Source organism: Pelophylax lessonae (genome assembly GCF_965119305.1).
Source record: "Pelophylax lessonae genome assembly, chromosome: 4".
Taxonomy (NCBI): Eukaryota; Metazoa; Chordata; class Amphibia; order Anura; family Ranidae; genus Pelophylax; species Pelophylax lessonae.
In genome coordinates this window covers 238890507-238914169 of record NC_138771.1, presented here as the reverse complement: position 1 = coordinate 238914169, position 23663 = coordinate 238890507, and the positions used below count along the sequence as shown (strand labels likewise).

The window sequence follows — 23663 nt, the reverse complement described above, 5'->3', positions numbered from 1 at the left end:
ACATTACATTGTATAAGTAGGGGTGATAACATCACTGTAGGTGGACCCTGCAGGTTCATCCAATACAGGCTACAAATATAAATCTACTGGGGGGGGGCTCGATGAAAGACCAGTTCCTTTGTGCAAGGAGAGAGCAGCACTGATCAAGTTATTACTGCAGGAAACTCCTGCATAGAGGCAAAGTTCAAAATTAGCTTTTGCTAGATTACTACCAGATCTGGAAGTAATACACACAGGACACCACCAAGCTAAGACACCAAGTAAGAATATGCATACCCATTGTATTTAAATAGAATTTGTTTAGCCCAATTTTCAGACTATAGTACAGACTGCAGCTAGGAGCTAAACTACATTCTGGTGAGATGCACACTGAAGAAGACCAGTTTAGTGAACAATGAAATTAATCTTTACATTATTTATTGCACCATAGCAACATCAAAGCTATTCAGACAGCTGTCAATTATTTTTATCTTTTCATCTGACAGCTCATTTTCTTGTCTTAATTGTGCAATCAGAGATTCCAGGGATCTTAAGCGAGAGAGAGTTGCACTTTCCTGCACTTCAAGAAGTGCCATTTTAGATTGCAGTTTAGCAATGGTTTGCCAGAGATGATTCCTGTCAAAATCATGTTTGCAGTATGAATGCTCGGTTTCTAGCATCTCATCACTTGTGCTTGATTCTGTGGAAAATGTATTTTCAGCATCAAAATTTTCTTCATTAGTGAACTGTCGATCATCCACAATGACCTGGCTTGTCAGAACAGGCTGCTTCTCTGAAACTCCATCTGGCACAATGATTGTAATAACAGATTCTCCAGTCGAGTCCAGTTGTTCTATTGTTTGCTTAATTGCTGTGAACACAAGTGATTTGTCAGAGGGTTGTGGTTTGCTGCTGAAATTATCTACATGAAATGCATTTAAATCCTCTGCTACAATGGCATCTTGCTCTGTTAATGGAACTTCAAAACACATCTTGGAGTCTGATATGGTGTTAACGAGCATATTTTCCAAAGAGGCATGATTCAATTCCAAAGTCACAATCTGACAGGCTGACATTTCATATTCTGCCTTTGTCTGTCCACAAAGTAATTCTCTGCAATCTGAAATTGTAATGCCATCCATTCTGATGGAAATGCAATGCTGTATGCACTTCAAGTATTAATTAAACCAGTAGTATCTGTTACCACATTGCTGCATTCTTTGGATTCTGCAAAAGAGGAAATAACAGGTCTTCAATGTAACAATATTTCAAGGTCACAGTCACCATGAAGATGCAATCATCGTAATATATATTTTCAAAATGTAAGAAAATAGTGTAAACAAGCGTGCAACCCTAACTCCCCTCCAAAACATTCTTGCATCTCTCTCTCTCTACCTGGCCCAGCTCTAGTACCTCCCCGATGTAGGCGGTGTAGTTCCACCATGGACAACAACACTAAAAAGCTAAGCTACACAAAGCGATATAAACCAAGAATGTGAATTTCTTACAACAGGGATGTCAAACTCCATTTCATTGCAGGCAGCATCAGCAGTATGGTTGCCCTCAAAGGACTGGCTGTATCTGGGGTGCACCACGTATAGAGTGTAGAGCTCAGGGTTTAGTGGTTGCGCTATGCAGTGTGCAACCCCAAGTCCTCCCCAAAAACATTCTCTCTCTCCTACCTGGCCCAGCTCTAGTACCTCCCTGTGTAGGCGGTGTAGTTTCACCACGTTCTGGCTGTAAAACTGGGTACGTGGGCCACATGACAAGGCCTGGGCAAATGTGTCTTAGAATTATGTAATCAAAGTCCAAACATCAATTCTATTTGTAATCTGGGTCAATACTCTAACATTGCCGTTCACCAACCTTACAGAACTAGATCAATGTTGCTATCTTTTTAAATCTACTTAAAAAAACAAAAACTAAAAAACAAAAAAGGTGGGAATACTTATGCAATTCATTCCCCACGTATTCCAATGATAACCAATTATATTTGTGGGACTTAAAGTTACAGCAACTTCAGAGTAGTTCATGCAACTTGAGGGCCATAGACTTCAATGATAACCCTCAAAAGATGCCTCAATGTTATACAATGCAACAGTTGTCCATTATTACTGGTCAAAACCAAAGTCGTATACAAGTTGCACTCCAAAGTTGGCGCCACTTTGCAGTCGTACAAGTGTGAATGGAGCCAAATAGAAACAATAGCAATGTACACTATTTGCTTTAAAACAAACCTTTTCTAAAAGATATACAGTGGGTAAATTTGATCCGCTGCAGATTTTGTAAGTTTGCCCATTTACAAAGAAAGGAAGGGTCTATAATTGTTATCATAGGTGTATTTTTAAATGATAGAAACGGAATATCAACCAAACATCCAGAAAAAAACATGATACAATTGTTATAAATTAAGTTGCAGTTCAGCGAGTAAAAAAAGGAATTGATCCCCAAGCAAAAAATGACTTCGTACTTGGTGGAGAAACCCTTGTTGGCAAGCACAGAGTCCAGATATTTCCTGTTACCAGGTTTGCACACATCTCAGGAGGGATTTTTGGCCACTCTTCTCTAAATCTTTTCTAGGGTTTCTCAGCTGTCGCTTAGCAACTCGAAGTTTCATCTCCCTCCATTCATTTTCTATAGGATTTAGGTCTGCAGACAAGGCTGGGCACTCCTTTGTTGCACTGGCACTGGTATGTTTTGGGTTATTGTCATGCTGGAAGACCCATCCATGACCCATCTTCAGTGTTCTGGCTGAGGGGAGGTGGTTCTCATCCAAGATTAGAAAATACATGTCCCTGTCCATTGGCACCTCAATGCAGGAAAGTCAGCCTGTACCTTTAGCAGAGAAACAGCACCAAAGCATAATGTTTCCACCTCCGTGCTTGACTGAAAAGATGTGTTCTTAGGGTCATAGTCAGCATTTTTCTTCCTCCAAACACAGCAAGTCGGGTTAATGTCGAAGAGCTCAATTTTGCTCTCGTCTGACCACAGCCCTTTCTCCCAATCCTTCTCTGAATCGTTTAGATGTTCATTGGCAAACTTCAGATGAGCCTATACATGTGCCTTCTTGAGGAGGTGGACCTTGATGGTGCTGCAGGATTTTAATCCATGGCAGCGTATTGTGTTACCAATGGTTTGTTTGTTGACTGTGATCCTAACTGCTGTAATCAAGCTTCGCAAATGCTCCAGGTCGCATTGGCAACTAGAATTAGTGGCCTGGGCTACACTGCAGCAGGTGTCCTCTCCCCATGCGGTCCCCGCCCGCTGGTGTGCAGACCAAGATGTCGTGCGGGCTGGTAATTGAGGCCGTGGCTTTGCAGCCTGCTGGAGCGAAATGCTTACATTGGGGAACTGGCACCCTCTTGTGGTGGCTGGGTCTGCAACAAGTAGTCACTGGCGCCGCCGCCACAGGTTTCCCCTGCCTGCCCATCTCTTTAACAAAGAGAAGAGGTTGAAGGTGTTGCGGGCTTGATCTGGCACCCTGTCCATGGCAGGCAGTCCATTTCCATCCGATTGCCTCATAGTGAAGAGCTGTGTTAGTGTTTGCTCTGCATAGCGGAGTGGACAGGACCAGTCATCCGCCTGCTCAGCTGGCATTAGCGGAGAAATCCCAGCTGAGAATACGGATTCCGCTTAGCGGAGGTATGAAAGGGGCCAAAGGTGGCACGAGTTACTGGATCTCCTATCACCCCCACCTTGCTGCACGGTCCTTCCCTAGTAAGCCACTGTCCATCACACCATCAAGCCAAGTACACAGGGGCCCAAAGCCGGGCAACATCAGCCGGTTCAATAAAAACTGGTCGCCATTGGGCCCGTCAGAACCCGGTTATTCGGCATGCGCGAAAAAACTGGCTCCTAACTTTTAGCTGGCTCCTAGATTCCTAGCAAATTTGTCAAGCCCTGCCTTACCCCATGAGGGAAACCTTACATGGAGCTCCAGACGATTGATGGTTCATTTGCATTTATTTCATTTGTGAATAATGGCTTCAACAGTTGTCTCCTGCTCACCAAGCTTCTTGCTGATGGTCTTGTAGCCCATTCCAGCCTTGTGCATGTCTACAATCTTGTCCCTGATGTCCTTTGACAGTTCTGTGGCCTTGCCCATGATGGTGGGGTTTGAATGGAAGAGAGAGATTCTGTGGACAAGTGTCTTTTATACACATAACGAGTTGTTAACAGAAGCACCTTCTTAAATTGACCAGACTAATCTATGTAGCACATACTGTAGCCAGTCTGAGAGCCAAAATTATTGTTGGTTGGTAGATGATAAAATACTTATTTTACTCACTGGACTGCAACTCAATTTAGAACAATTGTAATGTGTTTTTTCTGGATTTTTCGTTGATATTCTGTCTCTATCATTTAAAATACACCTAGGATAACAATTATAGACCCTTGATTTCTTTTTAGGTGGGCATACGTACAAAATCTGGGAGGGGATAAAATAATTATTTTGCCCACTGTATATGGAGACTATCACTGACACGTATGCAGATCAGGAACATCAGATTGTAAAGGAAATTTGTACATCCTGTATATTATTGTATTCTATTTTGTATGTATTGAACACTGCACTTATTGTGCACATAGCACTAAATGTTTTCATTACGTTTGCATCCTTTTGAGTCCTGATTAGAGTTAGCCTGCCTGGGTTACGCCCCTTGTTACCATAAAGGTATAATTGTATTAATGCAATACCTATGTAATCCTGTGTATAAAAGATTTCAATTGCGTCAAATAAAACAGAACAGTTGCTTTGGAAAGATGCGGAGTGTATCTTTTTGTGTCTGTTCCCTACTGCAGTAGTTAATAATTTGGAACCACTAATCAATATGTGTATAGGAGTTGCCCATCTATAAAATGTCCAGAAAGAGTAAAAGGTCAAACACCTTAAAAGGATAAGTTCACTTTGTAAAAAAATAACAAATGCAATTGCGTTTATTAATTTAAAATGCATTTATTCATTTTTTGTTAGACCTTATAAAGCATTGCACCCACGATCAGCAGATTGTGGGTGTAATTATTATACAGGATTTATTTAGTGCCAAATGCCACGGTCTTGCAGACTGTTTGGTGTAGCTGTCTGCCCGTACCTCCGATACGAGCAGGCAGCTTACACAGACAGAAAGCTCAATGAACTACCTCGTGAGCTCAACCCTGGTAGTTCATTAGGAACTACAAGCCGACAACTGCAAAAGCTGTCAGTATATGTAGTTTTCCCATTCAAAGAACACGGTGCATAAATGACCCGGCAAGACTGCGACAGTGAGCAGGGAGCGAAGATCCCCTGCTCGCTGTCAAAAAACTGGGGACTGCAGGTGTTCGAGGGGGCGGTGCATTTTTAACATTTTACAACATGTAACAAAAGGGGAGCTTATCCTTTAAAACCTTTAGATCTACCAAAACTATTATGAAGATCTATCTAATATGTTTCCATTAATGCAGCCCCTTGCACTACAAAGTTGTTGGTAGATCTAAAGGAGATTATACAATCAGGTTGTAATGTATGTGATCAGCTTAAGTCACAATTCCTTATCTGCCCAACTATCCTGATCAGTGGCTCAAAGTATTGAAGGGAGAGAATCAGCATACCAGCCAGGAAACTAGCATTTGCAGAATGAGAAGTTGCCAACCTCTATACCTCTCAGAAAAAGATTTAACAAACAGATGCAATTATATACACGGATTTTGATTCGACAAAATTCAGTTTCTATGACAAGTGTGTGTTACGTACCCAGCAATGGATCAGATTACAACCGTGATTCAGTGTTTGTATGCACTTTAGAAAATGACAGCTCGCTAATATTAACAGTTTAAGTATTCCACTGATCCATATCCATGGCTCCTAACATACTTTTAGAATTTTAAGTGATTTGCATAACACCATGCTTGACAAAAGAACTATATATTCTAAGCTTACACTTAAGACGATAAAAGGTATGGTATGAATTTTCTCTCGCAGTTTTTATAAATCTGTCTAAAGTCCAGCAACACTGCATAGCTGAGCAAACACCAAGAGGAAGCAAATGAAAACTTTTGAGTCTTTTCTGTAAATATTAAAAGCAGGTTTCCTTAACCCTTGAAGTGCTTGCTTGCTGCTAGGTGAGACTGCCTGGCTTCTGAATAAAAAACATAATTTTTGTAAAATCTTACCGTAAAATTCCTTTCTCTGAGTCCTCTGACAGTCGCCGCCTACTCATTCAGTCTTCACCAATGGGGTATTGACCTCTTATCCATAGGAGCAAGCTAGGCATAAGACTTGTTAAAAACAAAGTAATTTACATACACACCTATGAGGGCTGTCCCACTGGTCCAATACCCCCCTGCTATCAGCATTCCCAACTCAGTTTGGTAGCAAGCAGTTAAAGTCCACAAGAACCCCAATAGAGGGGCGGGGGCGGCGACTGTCAGAGGACTCAGAGAAAGGAATTTTACGGTAAGATTTTACAAAAATTCTGTTTTCTCTTACGTCCTCTGACAGTCGCCGCCCACTCATTCAGTCTTCACCAATGTAGTGGTCTTCTCCCAAAGCAGTGTAGACATGAGGGGTGGGAAGAACAAACGTCACAGAGGCAACGCAGCACCCAGGTCAGAAAAAGGAACCTTATCTGAACAGAAAGGTCAAAAGCCTGGGTAACCAAAAAAGCTCAACTGGAGCAAACAACCCAGGAAACAAATAACCAAAAGGGGAGTAAAAACAACCCCAACAGACAGGGACAGGCAACGGTCTGACCCAATCAAGGCACTGCCGCACACAGAACTTTGCGGCCAAAAGGAGGCATCTGCTGATGCCAAAACATCAAGTTTGTAGAATTTTGAGAAGGTGTGCACGGACGACCAAGTCGCAGCCTTGCACACCTGGGCCACTGAAGCCTGATGCCGGAAAGCCCAGGACGCACTCACCGCCCTGGTAGAGTGCGCCTTGACAGGGAAGGGCGGAACCCATTCCCTAATTGAATAGGCCTGTACAATCGTCTGTCTGATCCATTTTGAAATGGCCACCGCAGACGCAGTCATACCCTTCCGAGGGCCCTCGGGAAGGACGAAGAGAGAATCCGACTTCCTGAAGGATTCAGTAGACGACAGGTACACCCTGATCGCCCGGACCACATCCAAGGAGTGCAGAGCAAACTCCTTCAAATGCTTGGGATTCGCACACAGCGAAGGCAAGACAATATCTTCGTTAAGGTGAAAATCCGAAACCACCTTAGGAAGAAAAGATTGGTTAGGTCGCAGGACCAATCAAGTATGGAAAGAAGTGACCGCACTCCGAAGATTCCAATCAAAAAAGGAGTAATTTTAGTCTTCATATACATCAAGGATCGGACTGGTGAGACATGGGACAAGAAAGGTTGATGCGTTTCACGACACAAGGGGTCGCTTACTCATAACCATATAATCTCATATAACGTCTGCTCGCAGAGTTTGGATTTCAGCATTGGTCGCAGGACCACCTTATCCCTATGAACCACCAGGTAGGGGGAACGGCAGGATAGGGCCGCCAACTCCAAAACTCTGCGAGCAGACGTTATAGCCACCAGAAAGGCAACCTTTCGTGACAGCATAGGCAGAGAAATCTCCCTGATGATTTCAAAGGGAGGACGTTGCAAAACGGACAGGACCAAGTTCAGGTCCCAAGGAGGCAAAGGCGCCCTCCTAGGAGCAGCCAAATGACGCACCCCCTGAATAAAGGTGAGTATCAAAGAGTTTGACGCCAAGGGGCGCTGGAAAAGGACGGCCAGTGCCGAAAACTGACCTTTGATCGTGGTCAGCGCAAGACCAAGCAAAATAAGCCTTCCAGGTATGGTAATAAATCTTACCAGACTAGGTCTTCCTAGCCTTAAGCAGGTTAGGAATGACCGCCGAAGAGAGACCTCGATCTCTCAGGACCTGGCTTTCAACAGCCACGCCGTTAAAGCCAGCGACTGTAAAGCAGGATGGAATATCGGCCCCTGAGACAGCAGATCGTCTCGTAACAGGAGTCGCCAGGGAGGCTCGACGACCAGTTGCATGATGTCCGCGTACCAAGACCGGCGCGGCCAGTCCGGGGCCACCAGAATCCCCAACTTCGATTCCGAGACCAACCTGTGAAGGAACCTGGACAACAACTGAATCGGGGGGGGGGGCGGGAAGCATAAATCAAACGATACTGATTCCAAGGCACCATCAACGCATCCGAGTCGTCTGCCAGAGGATCGCGCGTTCTTGCCACGAACCTTCCCACCTTGTTGTTTAGCCGGGACGCAAACAGATCCAAATCCGGGGATCCCCATCTCGCACACAGCATTTGAAACACCTCCGGGTGCAGGGACCATTCCCCCTGGTCCAGGGTCTGGCGGCTCAGATAATCGGCCTGACAAATTTTCCACACCCGGAATGTGAACTGCCGAAATCGCCGGGACATGTGTCTCGGCCCAAGACAGAATTTTGGTCACTTCCTGGGCCGCCCGGGCACTCCTGGTGCCCCCTTGGTGGTTGATGTAGGCCACCGCAGTGGCATTGTCCGTCTGCACCCGTACAGGGCGGCCCCGAAGATGATCCGACCAATGGAGCAGGCACAGCCTGATCGCTCGCAATTCCAAAATGTTTATCAGCAGGGAGGATTCCTCCTCCGACCAAGTGCCCTGGGCAGACAGAGTGCCCAGAACGCCACCCCAGCCCGACAGGCTAGCATCCGTGGTTACCACTGCCCGCAACAACGGCCGGAAGGACTTCCCCCTCCGCTACGGCCGGAGACTGGAGCCACCACAGAAGATCCTCTCTGGTCAGGCGACTCAAAGATACCCTCAGGTCCAAGGACTGAGGAAGTCTGTCCCATCTGGCCAGTATCTCCGCCTGGAGAGACCGCGTGTGAAACTGAGCAAACGGTATCGCCTCTGACACCATTAACCCCAGGGACCGCATACAGGTCCTGAGAGACGAGGACTCGTTGTCCCTGAGGGACCGGACGTCGTCCTGTAGGATCCGGAGCTTGTCCTCCGGCAGAAACACCTTCGCTTGGGCGGAGTCTAGGACCATCCCCAGGTAGGGGAGACAAACCGAAGGAGACAAAATCGACTTCTGAACGTTGATGGTCCACCCGAACTCCTGGAGCGTCTGAACCGTAGTGGACAGATCGCGCAGCAGGCTCTGACTGGCACTCGACCTTAACAGGAGATAGTCCAGATATCCCAAGATCGCAATGCCCTGTGTCTAACAGGGCCAAAACAGGAGCCAGCACTTTGGTAAACACCCTTGGAGCCGAAGCGAGACCGAAAGGTAACGCCACAAACTGATAGTGTGCCTCCGTGATTGCGAATTGGAGGTACCTCTGATGACCCTCGAATATGGGGATGTGTAAATACGCATCCTTGAGGTAGATGGAAGCCAGGAAATCTCCTGGGCTCAGGGAGGCTACCACCGAGCAGAGCGATTCCATGCGGAATTTTTGAACGCGCACAAAGAGGTTCAGAGCTTTCAAGTCCAGAATTGGACATACCTTGCCCTACTTTCTGGGCACAGTGAACAGATTCAAGTAAATCTCCCGAAATCTGTGGCACCGGGACTATCACCCCCTGGGCGAGAAGATCCTGAACCGCCCGATGAAGATCTTGCAAACGATCTGGGGTCAAATGAAGATTTGAGGGAAAGAACCTGTCCACTGGCCGCGAAAGGAATTCGATCTTGTAACCTGATCGAATGATTTCCTGAACCCACCTGTCTGAAATCCGGAGCAACCAAAGTTCGAGAAAACCGTGCAGACGTCCCCCCACCCCTGGAACGGGTGAGGGTGTCCCTTCGGGTTGAGGCGGACTGGGCCGCCGCTCCAGCCTGGGCGGCTTTTGACTTGCCCGCCCAAGGCTTCTTCTGGCCGCCATGGCCTTTAAAGGGTTTCCCCTTGTCCTGTGCTTTGAAAGCACAAAAGGACCCCTGGTTCGGTTTAAAGGAAGGGCCCCGCTTACCACGGAAAAACTTACCCTTAGGATTCTGGGGCAGCAGAGTGCTCTTGCCCCAAGTGACTCCTTTAACCAATTAGTCCAGGGATTCCCCAAAAAGACGAATCCCCGCATAAGGGATGTCAGACACCGTTTTCCTGGAAGTCTGGTCAGCCGACCAGCTCTTCAGCCAAACCAAGCAACGGTTAAGCACCGTGACACCAGACAGGCGTGCGGCTAAAGGGGCCTCATCTAAGGCCGCGTCACACAGGTACATAACCGCCTGACTAATCTGGTCCACCATCTCCAAAGTAGTGGGGGGGGGGGGCAGGGTCAGCCACGAGGGTGCGCCTAAGCACCTTGGTCCAATCTGCCACAGCCTGAGACACCATGACGGAGGCAAAAATAGGTTTCAGCAAGGAACCCGCCACCATATAGGCGAGGGATTCCAACCGCCTATCCTTAGGGTCCCTGAACACCGGAGAATCCTCAGTGGGTACCAGAGTGGCCCTGTTCACCTTAGGGGCCACAGACCAGCGCAAATCCGTAGGAGACACAAAGGGATAACTGAGTTGAAACCGTTTAGGCACCACAAAATTGCACCATTGTTCGTTTACCATCTCGTGAAACTCAGCGGGACAAGAAAACCCCTGCGCCGCTTTTTGGGATCTGCGGGTACCAAAAGAGGACCGCTTACCCGGAGGGTTGGGCTCATTCTCCAAATGTAGTGTATCTTTCACAGCAGTAATCAGCGCAGACATAGCAGCGCGTTCTCTGGCCATCCCGGGGGGGGGGGAATCATCTCCCTCCTCATCCTCCGCCTCCCCTTCAGACTGGGAGGAATGAGACCCCCCTCAAGGGGCACACTATCTACGGCAACCATGTCAGACTCAGAATCAGAAGAGGGAGAAAACCGAGGCCTTTTCCTAGAATCCCGTTCAGCCATTAAAAAGATCCACCTTGGACGCTAAAGTCGCAAGTGCAGCAGTAAGTGTAGATGATTCAGAGGAGCCTGAATCATCCACCAAAGCTGGGGGAAATTTGCTGTCCTGGGACTTCATAAAATAACTTTTTTGGCGCTGGCCCTTTAAAAATCGCACAGCGATCCCACCGCAATTAAGGACTACACTGATAGACCCCTCAGGCAGGAATAAATCTGATAGCCAGAGATATTTCCCACAAAACAGCAAGAACAGACCCCCACAAGTGTTACCACGCTGGCTGACGATCTCCTCTGTATGAGAAAGGAAGTGATGTCACACCGCATGAGGCTGAACAGGACTCAGGCTAAGGGAAAATGGTTGCCCATAGAAAGCAATGGGCATGTGCACAGAAGAAACACATTGCCACATGCAAGATGGCGCCCGAAGGCGCCAAAACACACTACATAGAGAGCTGCAGAAGTGCCCATAGTGAAGCTAGGCAGCTGCCCACACCTAAAATGGCGGACCCACAGGTTTTTACACCGCAGCGGGGCGCCCATGCATGTCTGCACACATGCCACAACAGTGTCACCCAGGGTAGGGACCCTCACAACCCCCCACATAGCGTCCTAGACGCGGTAGAGCCCCCGCAGGGATCGGGAGTAAGGCGAGCCCCAGACACACAGACATGAGGGGATACCACAGACCTAGCAGACTGCCATCCCCAGACAGAGGCCCCACACAAACGTACTTACCGTACCAGATGGCGTGGGCTCCTCTCATCGACGGGAAGCCTCCCACCCCAGGTGGTGGGGGTGCCGTCAGCCAAAAACCCAGGACTCTAGCAACGCACGGAACCGCGGTTGAGACGTCCAAGCGAGGTGGCTACCTCGCGGGCTTTGGTTCCCGAGGACAGGGACAGGTCGTTTGCGAGGCCAGGGCGTACGCATAGCCTGCTAAACGCTCGATGGCGGGCTGGGATTCCATAAGGTCCTCTGTCCTTGAGCACCAGGACGGCCAGTCTGACTCCCAGCTCCGCAAACGCCGTAGTCTTCCGAAGATCCGACTAACTAAGCGCAGGAACAAATAAAAAGCTAGTAGTGCAAGAAAAAAACACTCAGCATGAAATAAAAGTAATAAAATAGAAGAAGGCTGAGACTGTAGCCCCAGCACAGGGAGAGCCTATCTTACTCCTAACTAGGCAGAAGACAAACTGAGTTGGGAATGCTGATAGCAGGGGGGTATTGGACCAGTGTGAACAGCCCCCCATAGGTGTGTCTATGTAAATTACTTTGTTTTTAACAAGTCTTATGCCTAGCTTGCTCCTATGGATAAGAGGTCAATACCCCACTGATGAAGACTGAATGAGTGGGCGGCGACTGTCAGAGGACATAAGAGAAACTAGTATTTTCTCACCATTGTTGAAAAGTTAAAGGAGAAGTACAGCCAAAGCCTGTTTGGCTGTACTTCCCCTGTGGATCACAGGAGTGCAGATTGTTCAATTTCAGCAGACAGCGGGCTGAAGCCCACTGTCTGCTGTGGTTACTGACCCCGTCCAGGCTCAAGAAGGATTTCGATCAGCCTGGGGCACTGGCCACTCCTGCCCCCTCCACAGTCCAGTACACCAGTGAGGGTAAAAGGGGGGGGGGGCAAGCAGCAAGTGATGACTGGCAGTCAGCCTGGAGCACAGGCCACTCCTGCCACCTCCACAGCCCAGTGCTCCAGTGAGCAAAAAGAGGGGGGGGGGGGGCAAAGCAGCGAGTGATGACTGACAGTCACAAGCTCTCTGCTCAGAGAGCCAAGAGAATAGAGAGATCAGTGGGGTTTTATCGCTCGGTTTTCAGTGTTCGAGCCGGTGGGGGAAATCATCAAAAACTCCATATTCACTGATAACACACTAGTCATAGCTGTGCTTAAGATTACATAATAGTATATATAATTTGCCACCAACAGTGTACTCATTAATAAGGCCAATAGGGGCTCATGTGTATGGTCATACAAAGTAAAACAAGTCTGTCGTTGTGGCACCTGGGAGCCACAGCTGCATCATATTTTGTCAATTGACATGCATTACAGAATATTCTGTGCGGCGATATACATGCAAAACTGCCGACACCCACGTTTACACATATATGCGTATGGGTATATTTTTCAAAACCTAAAACTTTACGCTTTGATGAATATGCCATACCTACGCAAATTAGAGTACCAGCAGTTAAAGGGGTTTTAAAGTCAGAAGGTTTTATATCCCAATGTATTGTATGAATTAAAATAAAAAGCCTTCTGTGTACAGCAGCCCCCTCAGCCCCCCTAATACTTACCTGAGCCTCCTCTCTATACAGCGATGTCCACGAGTGCCTAAGCCATCAGGGGACTCTCTCTCCTGATTGGCTGAGACACAGCAGTGGCGCCATTGGCTCCTGCTGCTGTCATACTCAGCTGGGCCAATCAGGAGAGAGAGGGCAGGGCCGAATGGCAGCTCTGTGTCTGAATGGATACAGAGAGCTGCAGCTCGGCTCAGGTGCCCACATAGCAAGCTGCTTGCTGTGGGGGCACTCAACAGGAGGGAGGGACCTGGAGCACCAGCCAAGGACCTGACAAGAGGAGGATCTGGGCTGCTCTGTGCAAAACCACAACACAGAGGAGGTAAGTATAACATGTTTGTTATTTTATTAGAAAAAAAAAAAAGAGACATTTAGATCACTTTAAGCATGTATAGCAGTGCATAGTGTATTCAGAAATGCATGTCACTGGGAAGAATTATGCTGCACCTGTGGCTCCTGGGCGACACTTTTTATTTTACTCTGTAGGGTTATATACACCCTAAAGGCCATGTGCAAGAGACCTTGTAGTATAAGGGTATAGTAACCTGCCATCAGTTTTAAACCTGACCTATATTCAAATGTTAACAGTCTTGCTGTGACAGATAAATGCAATGTAAAATGCTTACTTTTAAAGGAGAAAATTATGCTGTAATCTCCCTCCAGTGATAGCCCCATGGAGATTGGTCACATTGTGAAAGGAAGATCAGCAAGTCAAACGTTGACCTTTCCCTTTAACAGAAATCACATGATTAGGTGTCAACACCTTCAGGCAAGTGGCTCCTACCTAACTGTGTTTGGAGAGTATTTTTTCCCCAGTAAAAGCAAGTATTCTTAAGCCTAGTACACACGCAACGAATTTCCGCCGACCGGTCGTCCGTCTTTTGTCCAGAGTTGTGTTTTGTTGGTTGGAATGTGCCTAGACTGCACACGAATTTTCGCGCACGACAAAATTCTACTTCAGAAGTGATGTCATGTGTTGGTTTGCTTTCTTTGTGTTCTTTCTTCTCTGAGCATGCCCAGTCTTGCTCATAAGATTTTTCTCTGTCGAAATCTGTACTGACTGCACGAAAATCAGACGTGTTTTGACGGAGAACAAAAATTTTATAGCCTGCACACCAGAATTTTTTCGGCCAAAAAGTCGGAGTCGGTTGTCGGAAGCATCATACTAACAAGCCGAAAATCAGCAGATCGGTCGTCGGACTAAAATTCCCGGCCCAATTTCGACGCGTGTGTACGAGGCTTAACCCTTTTACTGCTTTTTTTTTTATCCATCACCATAGACATATTTAAAATAAGGTTTACTTGAAGAACGGGCAGTAAAAAGTCAATAACAGGGCTCCATAACACATATTAGTGCCAATAGTAGCATTATCAACATAAAAATCATCATTTTTTGCTAGAAAATTACGCAGAACCCCAAACATTAGATGTTTTTTTTTTTTTTTAGCAGAGACTCTCGTGAATTAAATGGTGGTTGTTTCAACCTTTTATGTCGCACGGTATTTGTGCAGCAATTTTTCAAATGTGTTTTTTGGGGGAAAAAAATGGTTTCATAAATAAAAAAAAAAAAAAAAAAAAACACTAAAGTTAGCACAATTTTTTTGTATAATATGAAAGATGGTTACGCTGAGTAAACAGATACCCAAAATGTCACGCTTTAAAATTTCGCACACTGGTGGGATGGCGTCAAACTTTGGTACTTAAAAATCTCCAGGGGAGGCAGCTATACCTCACGTGTTATTTGAACGTGGTTTACATATGTGGGCGGGACAAACGTATGCGTTCGCTTCTGCGTGCGAGCACACATGGACGGGGGTGCTTTAAAATTCTTTTTTTTTTTACTGTTTATATTATTGTTACACTTTCCCATTAATTTTTTTTTTTGATCACTTATTCCTATTTCAAGAAAAGTAAACATCCCTTGTAATAGGAACAGGGCATAACAGGTCCACTTTATGGAGAGATGCGGGGGTCTACAAGTCCCCACATCTCTCCTCTAGGCTGGAAAGGAAAAAAAAAAAAAACAATCTCAGCCTTTCCAGCGACATCATGGCAGTATTTACAACTCCCTGAACGGATGTGACGTCATTACGTCGCGCCCGGGCCTTCAAGAGTCATAGAGACTGCCGGCAACCACCTGGTCATTGGTATTCTCTATGGGGAAATTCCGCCGCTGTTAGATTCCTTCTCCCATCGTCAATTACACGGGCGAGCCGGTAGAAGTATGGGAGGGCGACTGGAGGGGAAGGACTGTCCTGCTGCCTGTAAGAACGATAAATCAGCTGAACTGCCACTATGATTTTTCTCACAGAGCAGGGAATCACTGGCTGCAAAAGATGATATCTGAATGATAGCTGCAGGCACCATTCGGATATCTCCACTCAAAAGTCCACGATGTCATATGACGTCCTAGGCTGGAAATGGTTAAAGTGGTTGTAAACCTCAGATATAAAATCTGCACAAAGCATATATCTCTATAGAGTTTACTTGCCTTTTTTCCAATACACTAAGTGATTTATCTCTGCTGCCTAGTTCCTCTGCCATCAGCAGGAATCCCTTCTGAAAAGTTTTCCTGACACCAAAAGCTAAAAAGGTGAAAGGGGGGAGCTCCAGAACACAGCTTATGATTAATAGCCCCAGCTCTGTTCCTATGTGCTATGTAAAAGAATTGGGGGGGGGGGGTGTCCCTTCCCTCTAATCAGCTCTGAGCTCTTGTACAGTGTGAAACTGCAGCTCCCCACCCCTTGCTTTGTGAGTCTGTGAAAAATAATTATCATCTCTGAGTTTTACAAGGATATACAAAACAAACAGATGGCTGCAGATAACCAAGTACAACGTATAAAGGAAGATTTGTTTAATCTCACCTGAGGCCAGTCACATCAATGGGGATAGGTAAGGGAATTCGTTGTACTGCCCAATAAGAAGGTATACTTCGGTGCGATTATGCACTCTACAGTGTAATATATACCAACATGCTAAGTTAATCATTTGGCCTTCCTCCAAAGAACGTGCTTCCTGTGTGCCCCCTGGTAAGTGCATCGGGAAGTGTTTGTGATCACTGTGTCCCTTGGACACAGTGGATTACAGATCAGGGTAAAGGGCCAATCACAGCGGCCCTTTACCATGTGACCAGCTGTGTTCATTTACAGCTGATCATACGTAAACCGCGTTGCCTGTTATTTGCTCTCCTTTCCTCACACAGCAAGAGTGCGAGGAAAAGAGAGCCAGTCTGACAGGGCACAGCGAGTACAACATTTACACTCATATTTAGGGCACTGATCATCAGTGCAGCCTCATCAGTGCAGTCTCATAAATAAAGAAAAAAAAATACTTTTTAATTTTTGGCCTTTTTTCATTTATTTAGCAGAAAATAAAAAAAAACAAAAGAACAAAAAGTGGTAATTAAAAACCACCAAAAGAAAGCTCTGGCTCAAATGATAAAAATTTCACTCTGATTTGAGGGAAAAGGACATGGCATAGATAAGTTATGTGACTGCAACTGTGTTAAGAAAAAAAAAAAAACATTAACCATGATCAGCTTTAAATGATTTCAGTGCAGAAGTGAAAATGAAATATCTATTTGCCTTCAGACTGATGTCTATGGATTTGTTAAGAGCAGCAAAAGCAGCATGCCATTAAGCTGCTACGTGATCCTTTTGCATTCCCATTACTGAGAAAACCGGTTCAGACCCAGACAAATGCTCATGTACATAATTCTACAGGTGACTATCATGTCATGCCAAGCATACTTCATGAACAGATTCCGGAAGAACTAGGCTGCCAATCAGTCCAATTTAGAAGTCAACAAGCATGACTAAGCAATAGATTGTTTGCTTATCAGTCATATGTCAGCTGTATTTGTGGGTGAATTAGCCATCTGGAATTTACCCAGCACAGTTTTGAAAATTTGTATGTACTGCAGCTTGTTGAATATATGCCTCTATTACTTGGACTCAAGGGTCCCAAAAAGTATTATTCTCCCAACTCGTGCTCTTCAGCCAGTCTCCCCATGTGCTTGTGAAAGCCCTATCTGTACTGCCCGCTCTGCCCTACTACACTATACTGGTCAAAAGTATTGGGACACCTGCCCTTAAAACACACATGAACTTTAATGGCATCCCGGTCTTATGGGCCATACATGCACACTATACAATTGTCTTTAGATTTACCAAAACCATATAATATGAGGTCAAATCTAAACACTTTCAATGTGTATGCAATCAGACAGGCCCCTGCACTATATAGTTGAAGGTAAATCTAAAGGAAATCTAACAACAAAAGTTGTATAGTGTGTATCCAGCTTTACTCTGTAGGGTTCAATATTGAGTCGGCCCACCCTTTGCAGGTAGAACAGCTTCAACTCTTCTGGGAAGGCTGTCCACAAGGTTTAGGAGTGTGTCTATGGGAATGTTTGACCATTCCTCCAGAAGCACATTTGTGAGGTCATTCACTGATGTTGGAGAGAAGGCCTGGCTCGAAGTCTCCACTCTAATTCATCCTAAAAGTGTTCTATTGGTTTGAGGTCAGGACTCTGTGCAGGCCAGTCAAGTTTCTCCACCCCAAACTTGCTAATCCATGTCTTTATGGACCTTGCTTTGTGCACGGGTGCGCAGTCATGTTGGAACAGGAAGGGGCCATCCCCAAACTTTTCCCATACATTTGGGAGCATGAAATTGTACAAAATATCTTGGTATGCTGACGCCTTAAGATTTCCCTTCACTGGAACTAAGGGGCCAAGCCCAACCCTTGACAAACAACCCCACACCATAATTTCCCCCCAAACAAATGTTTTGGACCAGTGCACAAAGCAAGGTTCATAAAGACATGGATGAGCGAGTTTGGGGTGGAGGAACTTGACTGGCCTGCACAGAGTTCTGACCTCAACCCGACAGAATGCCTTTGGGATTAATTAGAGCGGAGACTGCGAGCCAGGCCTTCTCATCCCCATCAGTGCCTGACCTCACAAATGCGCTTCTGGAAGAATGGTCATAACATTCCCATAGACACGCTCCTAAACCTTGTGGACAGCCTTCCCAGAAGAGTTGAAGCTGTTATAGCTGCAAAGGGTGGGCCAACTCAATATTGAACTCTATGGACTTAGGCTGGGATGCCATTAAAGTTCATGTGCGTGTAAAGGCAGGTGTCCCAATACTTTTGGTTATATAGTTTATATATCGGTGTTTCATTTTGGAGTTGATTTACTAGAGTGATAGAAACTATTCACTTGGCAAAGCAAATCCTGTGTTCGCTTTGAACACCCAATCATGTGCGCTAAAATTAAGAAAGCAGGATTTTTCTCTAACGTTTTGTGAAGTAAACATAATGTTACCTTATTTACTAATGAATGGATTGCCTTTAAGCCTCGTTCACACTGGGGCGACCTGTCAGGCGACCTGGTCGCCTGACAGGTCGCCTTCCATAGAGAAGCTGCGGACCCGTTCAAATAGGAGCGACAAGTCGCTCCCGACTTAGAAAAAGGGCCCGGAGCTTCTTTGGGGCGACACGGAGTGACCTGCATTGACTTCAATGTTATGAAGTCCGTGCCGGCCGCTCCGAGGTCGCGGGGCGAGCAGCGCACCGCGACCTATGAGGTCGCCCGGCAAAGTAGCGTCGCCCCAGTGTGAACGGGGCCTAAGACAGTCCACATTTTGTAGAAATGTTATTTATTTAAAAAAAATATTAAAGTACACCCGTATGTGTACATATTTCTTATTTTTTTTGCTTTCGACCCTACAAAGTATTGCAATTATGATCAGTGGATTGCGGGTGCAACGCAAAGACTCCTCCTCCAGCCCCAGGTCCATATGGAGATTAAGACTTTCGGTAACGAAGCTGGGGGAGGTAATCAATGAACTAGGAGTGTGGTAATGTCACTGCATTTCTGCTCTAAGGATTAAGTGTCCTTCAATAAAGAGATGATGCAACTGTGCAGGTGGAGCCATAAATAAAAAAAAAAAATGGAAAAAAAAAAAATAAAATAAACAAGGATGCTGCAGGGAAAAGCACCCTGCAATTCAGGTATGAGGGGAGCGGTTTTGTTACACCCTAAATATTGGCGTAACGTGGCCAGAAAGATGGAGTAAGCCTTTAATGCAATGCATGTTAACACAGCTTAAGACTCCACTCACACATGAGCATATCATTTTCAAGCGTTTTTGCAGGTGTTTGGAGGTAGGCATTGACATCTAAAAAAAACGCTAGTAATCTGCCAAAAAAGAAGCTTATTTGTGAACATGGACCATTGAAATGAATGGAATTTTGCTTTTTGGCATTTTGAGACTTCAGAGAGGAGTGTTTTACAAGCTAAAAAATGTTCAGGTGTGAACAGGGCATAAAGTTTAACTAAAAGGCAAAACTTTTTTTTTCATTTTGGATAGATTAGTGATGGATTAGAACAGTGGTCCTCGGGGCCCACTAACAGGCCAGATTTTAAGTATTACCTTGGGGAGATGCAGACTAGAATACTGCAATCACTGAGCAGCAAATGAGATCACCTGTGATGTAATGTAGTCATCTTGCAAACCTGGTCTGTTAGTTGACCCCGAGGACCGGAGTTGAGGACCACTGGATTAGAACACTGTCAGTTTTTTAATGCTACCTCAGCCGGAGATTCACACTCTCTTTGTCCCGTTTACCATTATCATCAAAAGTAAAAGAAAATCCCAGATTTTGGGTTATCCCCAGAACAGTATTAGCAGGAAGATGTTCCAATCGGGACACTAGTTCTGATGACCTGGGGGACCCCAATCGATTCCCTCTCACTATCTGTTTAGCTTTGGGACAGGAAGTAAATAAGCTCCCCAATGGGACCAGTGGCGGCTGGTGCTCCATGGGCCGCACCATACCCCCCCCCCCCCGAAACACACCAGGCCGCCGCACATGGTGTCATTTTCACTTGACACCAAGCTTTGCAGTGGAATAACTTCTTTACAGGATGTCTCCAACTTACAAGCTGACCTCAATGCACTGTTTCATTGGGCAACTATGTGGCAAATTAGGTTTAATGTTGATAAATGTAAAGTTATGCACTTGGGGGCTAAGAATATGCATGCATCACACATACTAGGGGGGAGTAGAACTGGGGGAATCCATAGCGGAGAAGGATCTGGGTGTTCTGGTAGATCATAAGCTTAATAATAGCATGCAATGCCAAGCTACGGTTTCCAAAACCAGCAAAGTCCTTTCTTGTATTAACAGAGGCATGGACTCCAGAGAGAGAGAGGTATAATTATGCCCCTGTACAGATCACTAGTAAGACCTCATCTGGAATATGCAGTTCAGTTTTGGGCACCAATTCTTAAAAAGGATATCAGGGAACTGGAGAAAGTGCAGAGAAGGTCAACCAAACTGGTAAGAGGCATGGAGCTCAGCTATAAGAAAAGATTAGAGGAGCTGCATTTATTCTCTCTTTAGAAGAGGAGATTAAGGGGGGGATATGATCAACATGTATAAATAAATAAGGGGTCCATATAGTGAACTTGGTTTTGAGTTGTTTACTTTAAGGTCATCACAGAGGACAAGGGGGCACTCTTTACGTCTAAAGGAAAACAGATTCCGTCTCCAAATACGGAAAGGTTTCTTCACTGTAAGAGCTGTGAAAATGTGGAATAGACTCCCTCCAGAGGTGGTTCTGGCCAGCTCACTAGATTGCTTTAAAAAGGCCTGGTTTCATTCCTAGGTGTACATAATATAACTGGGTACAAACATTTTTTTTTTTTAAGGTAAAGTTTATCCAGGGAGTATCCGATTGCCTCTCGGGGGGGATCAGGAAGGAATTTTTTCCCCTGCTGTAGCAAATTCAATCATGCTTTGCTGGGGTTTATTTTCGACTTCCTCTGGATCAACAGCGGGTATAGGATTGTGTATATGGGATTGTATGGTAGGGTTTTCAATACTGTTTTTTTTTTTTTTTTTGGTTGAACCGGATGAACGTTTCTTTTTTTCAACCTGACTAACTATGTAACTATTAACTCCCACTGACTATTAAGCATATGGCATTGTTTACCCTCACTGATGCCAGGGCATTTTCTGCCCCCACTGGCAAAAGTACAGCCCCCTAAAGTTTGAAGGGTGGTTAACTTGCCTTTTGTTTTGACAGTTTGGAGACCCCTGCACTATACAAAATAAATAAAAAAAAGTTTTGCCTATAGTTCTACTAAAAGGCCTGATGCACACAGGCATTTTATCAGCTCTAAAGTCCTTATGCGTAAAATCCAACATTACTGATCGCCAACATTACTAGTAAAAAAATAAATAAAAATATCTGGTAGTTTGTAGGCGCTATAACTTTTGTGCAATCCAATCAATATACACATATTGGGAATTTGTTTAACCAAAAATTTGTAGAACACATAATTGGCTTAAATTCACAAGGAATTTGATTTTTTTCAAATGTTTTGGGTTTGTTGTAAAGCAGAAAATTATAAAAAAAAAATAATATATATATATATATATATATATATATATATATATATATATATATATATATATATATATATATATATATATTTTTTTTTTTCTTCAAAATGGTCTGACTTTTTTTGTTTAAAAAAAAAAAAAGAGCTTGATTTGTTGGGGGGGGTTTGGGAAGGACATTGATTTTCTTTCTCGGTACAGAGACGCACGATGGCACAATTGGCAGGTAAAAGAATGCAGTGCCGTAAAAAACAAAAAAAACAAATCTTTAACCACTTGCCGACCGGTCGTTGACCGTACTGCGGCAAAGTGGCTCGATATTGTCCAGCGACATAGACCTACGTCGCTGGACTCCCTCCCTTGTGGGCGGCGCGTCGCCGGAGGCTCGCTCCCGCTGTTTTCAGTCACAGCGGGAGTCGGGCCAGGGGTGATCACCGCCGCTCTTCCCACTCGTCAGGGATTGAGTGTGGAGATCCGCCCACTTGTGTAAACAAAGCGGGCGGATCCCCTATGTGACAGGCAAGGACAGATTGCAGGATTCAGCATAGCTGAACATGCGATCTGTCCCTGTGTCACTCAGTCCCCTCCCCCCCACACACGTTAGTAAGCACCAGGCATACATTAACCCCTTGATCACCAATAAAAGTTAACCCCTTCCCTGCCAGTGTCATTTTTACAGTAACACTGCATATTTATAGCACTGATTACTGTAGTAATGTCACTGGTCCCCCCAAAAGTGTCAAAAATGTCAGACAATTGAATATATTGGATAACTGTCAAAGTAGAAAAATATTTTATCAAAATTTTCGCTCTTTTTTTGTTTATAGCGCAAAAAGTAAAAATCGCACAGGTGATCAAATACCACCAAAAGAAAGCTCTATTTGTGGGGAAAAAATGACAAATTTAATTTGGGTACAGCGTTGCACGACCGCGCAATTGTCCGTTAAATTAATGCAGTGCCGAATCGCAAAATATGGCCTGGTCAGGAGTGGGGTAAAATCTTCTGGTCTTAAAGCGGTTAAAAATACGCTCATTGAGAATTTTTTTGTCAAAGACATGTAGCTAAATACATTTTGGCCTAAATATATGACGAAAATTTAATATATTGGATATTTTTTAACTGTCAAAGTAGAAAAATATTATTTTTTCAAAATTGTCACTTTTTTATTAATATCGCAAAAAATGAAAATCGCACAGGTGATCAAATACCACCAAAAGAAAGCTCCGTTTGTGGGAAAAAAAGGACATAAATTTCGTTTGGGTACAGTGTTGGACGACCGCACAATTGTCAGTTAAAGTCGCACAGTGCCGAATCACAAAAAGTGGCCTGGACGTAAAGAAGGAAAATCCTCCGGTGGTAAAATCTCTGTTGCACAGAATGGTCACACCTTCAGGTTGTTTAGCAAACAAAGTGACCCATCACAAGGCGAGGTAACAGACTCTACTGCCTTACATAATCAGCTAGCTTCCATCCCTACATACATAAACCAGCACATGTGATCTGTAGGTCATTATGGGGGAGGGGGGTTACTTTTGTTGAACCCATTTCTAATACTAGCGTTAGAATGGCACCCTTCTTCTAGCAGGCAGGCTATCACTATAACCTGCCATTCATTGTGCCTGTAATAAAGGAGAGCAGCTAATGCGGGCGCCATACATACACTCCACTCGGGTCCCAGTCTGGTCACTCAGGGCACGGCGAGCACGCTACACACGGAACCCCACTCAGCTCTTCCGTATCCGGGTACCTGACGTGGTTCGGGCATTAGCAGCAACTTACCTGGGAGCTGCTGTCACTATAACATGCCCTGGCGCCGCCATTTTTGATGCGGGCACTGTTTAAAAACGACATGCATTCTTTAGGCTTAACCTATAGCCACGCAAGTAACATCATAATTGTGTACGGGATATGTCTGTCACAAACACTATTAAACAGAACAGGTAATGCGCTGCCTGAACAGCACGCCACAGTAACCGTGACCACCTTTGCGACATCTAACTGGTCACAACAGCTTCGCTGCTCTTCACCCATTGGCTGCTGAACCTTAGCGTGGCTTTCACTTCACCCCTCCCTTTCAGATGACTTTCCCGCGTCCGTGACGCGCACG

General features: G+C 45.2%; 1 protein-coding gene across 2 annotated transcripts; it reads right to left on the bottom strand.

The window, feature by feature from the left end:
• Positions 1 to 264: 264 nt before the first annotated feature.
• THAP5 (THAP domain containing 5) lies at positions 265 to 23455 on the bottom strand. Of its 2 annotated transcripts, none has more exons than XM_082255427.1 (2): positions 23336 to 23455; positions 265 to 1206 (listed from the first exon to the last, which is right to left on the bottom strand). In XM_082255427.1, the coding sequence occupies exon 2, from the start codon at positions 1119 to 1121 to the stop codon at positions 417 to 419; it is 705 nt and encodes a 234-aa protein (XP_082111553.1). In that variant the 5' UTR covers positions 1122 to 1206; positions 23336 to 23455; the 3' UTR covers positions 265 to 416. The 2 variants fall into 2 exon arrangements, with proteins under 2 accessions (XP_082111553.1, XP_082111552.1); XM_082255426.1 differs by having other exon boundaries at positions 23217 to 23348.
• Positions 23456 to 23663: the final 208 nt, after the last annotated feature.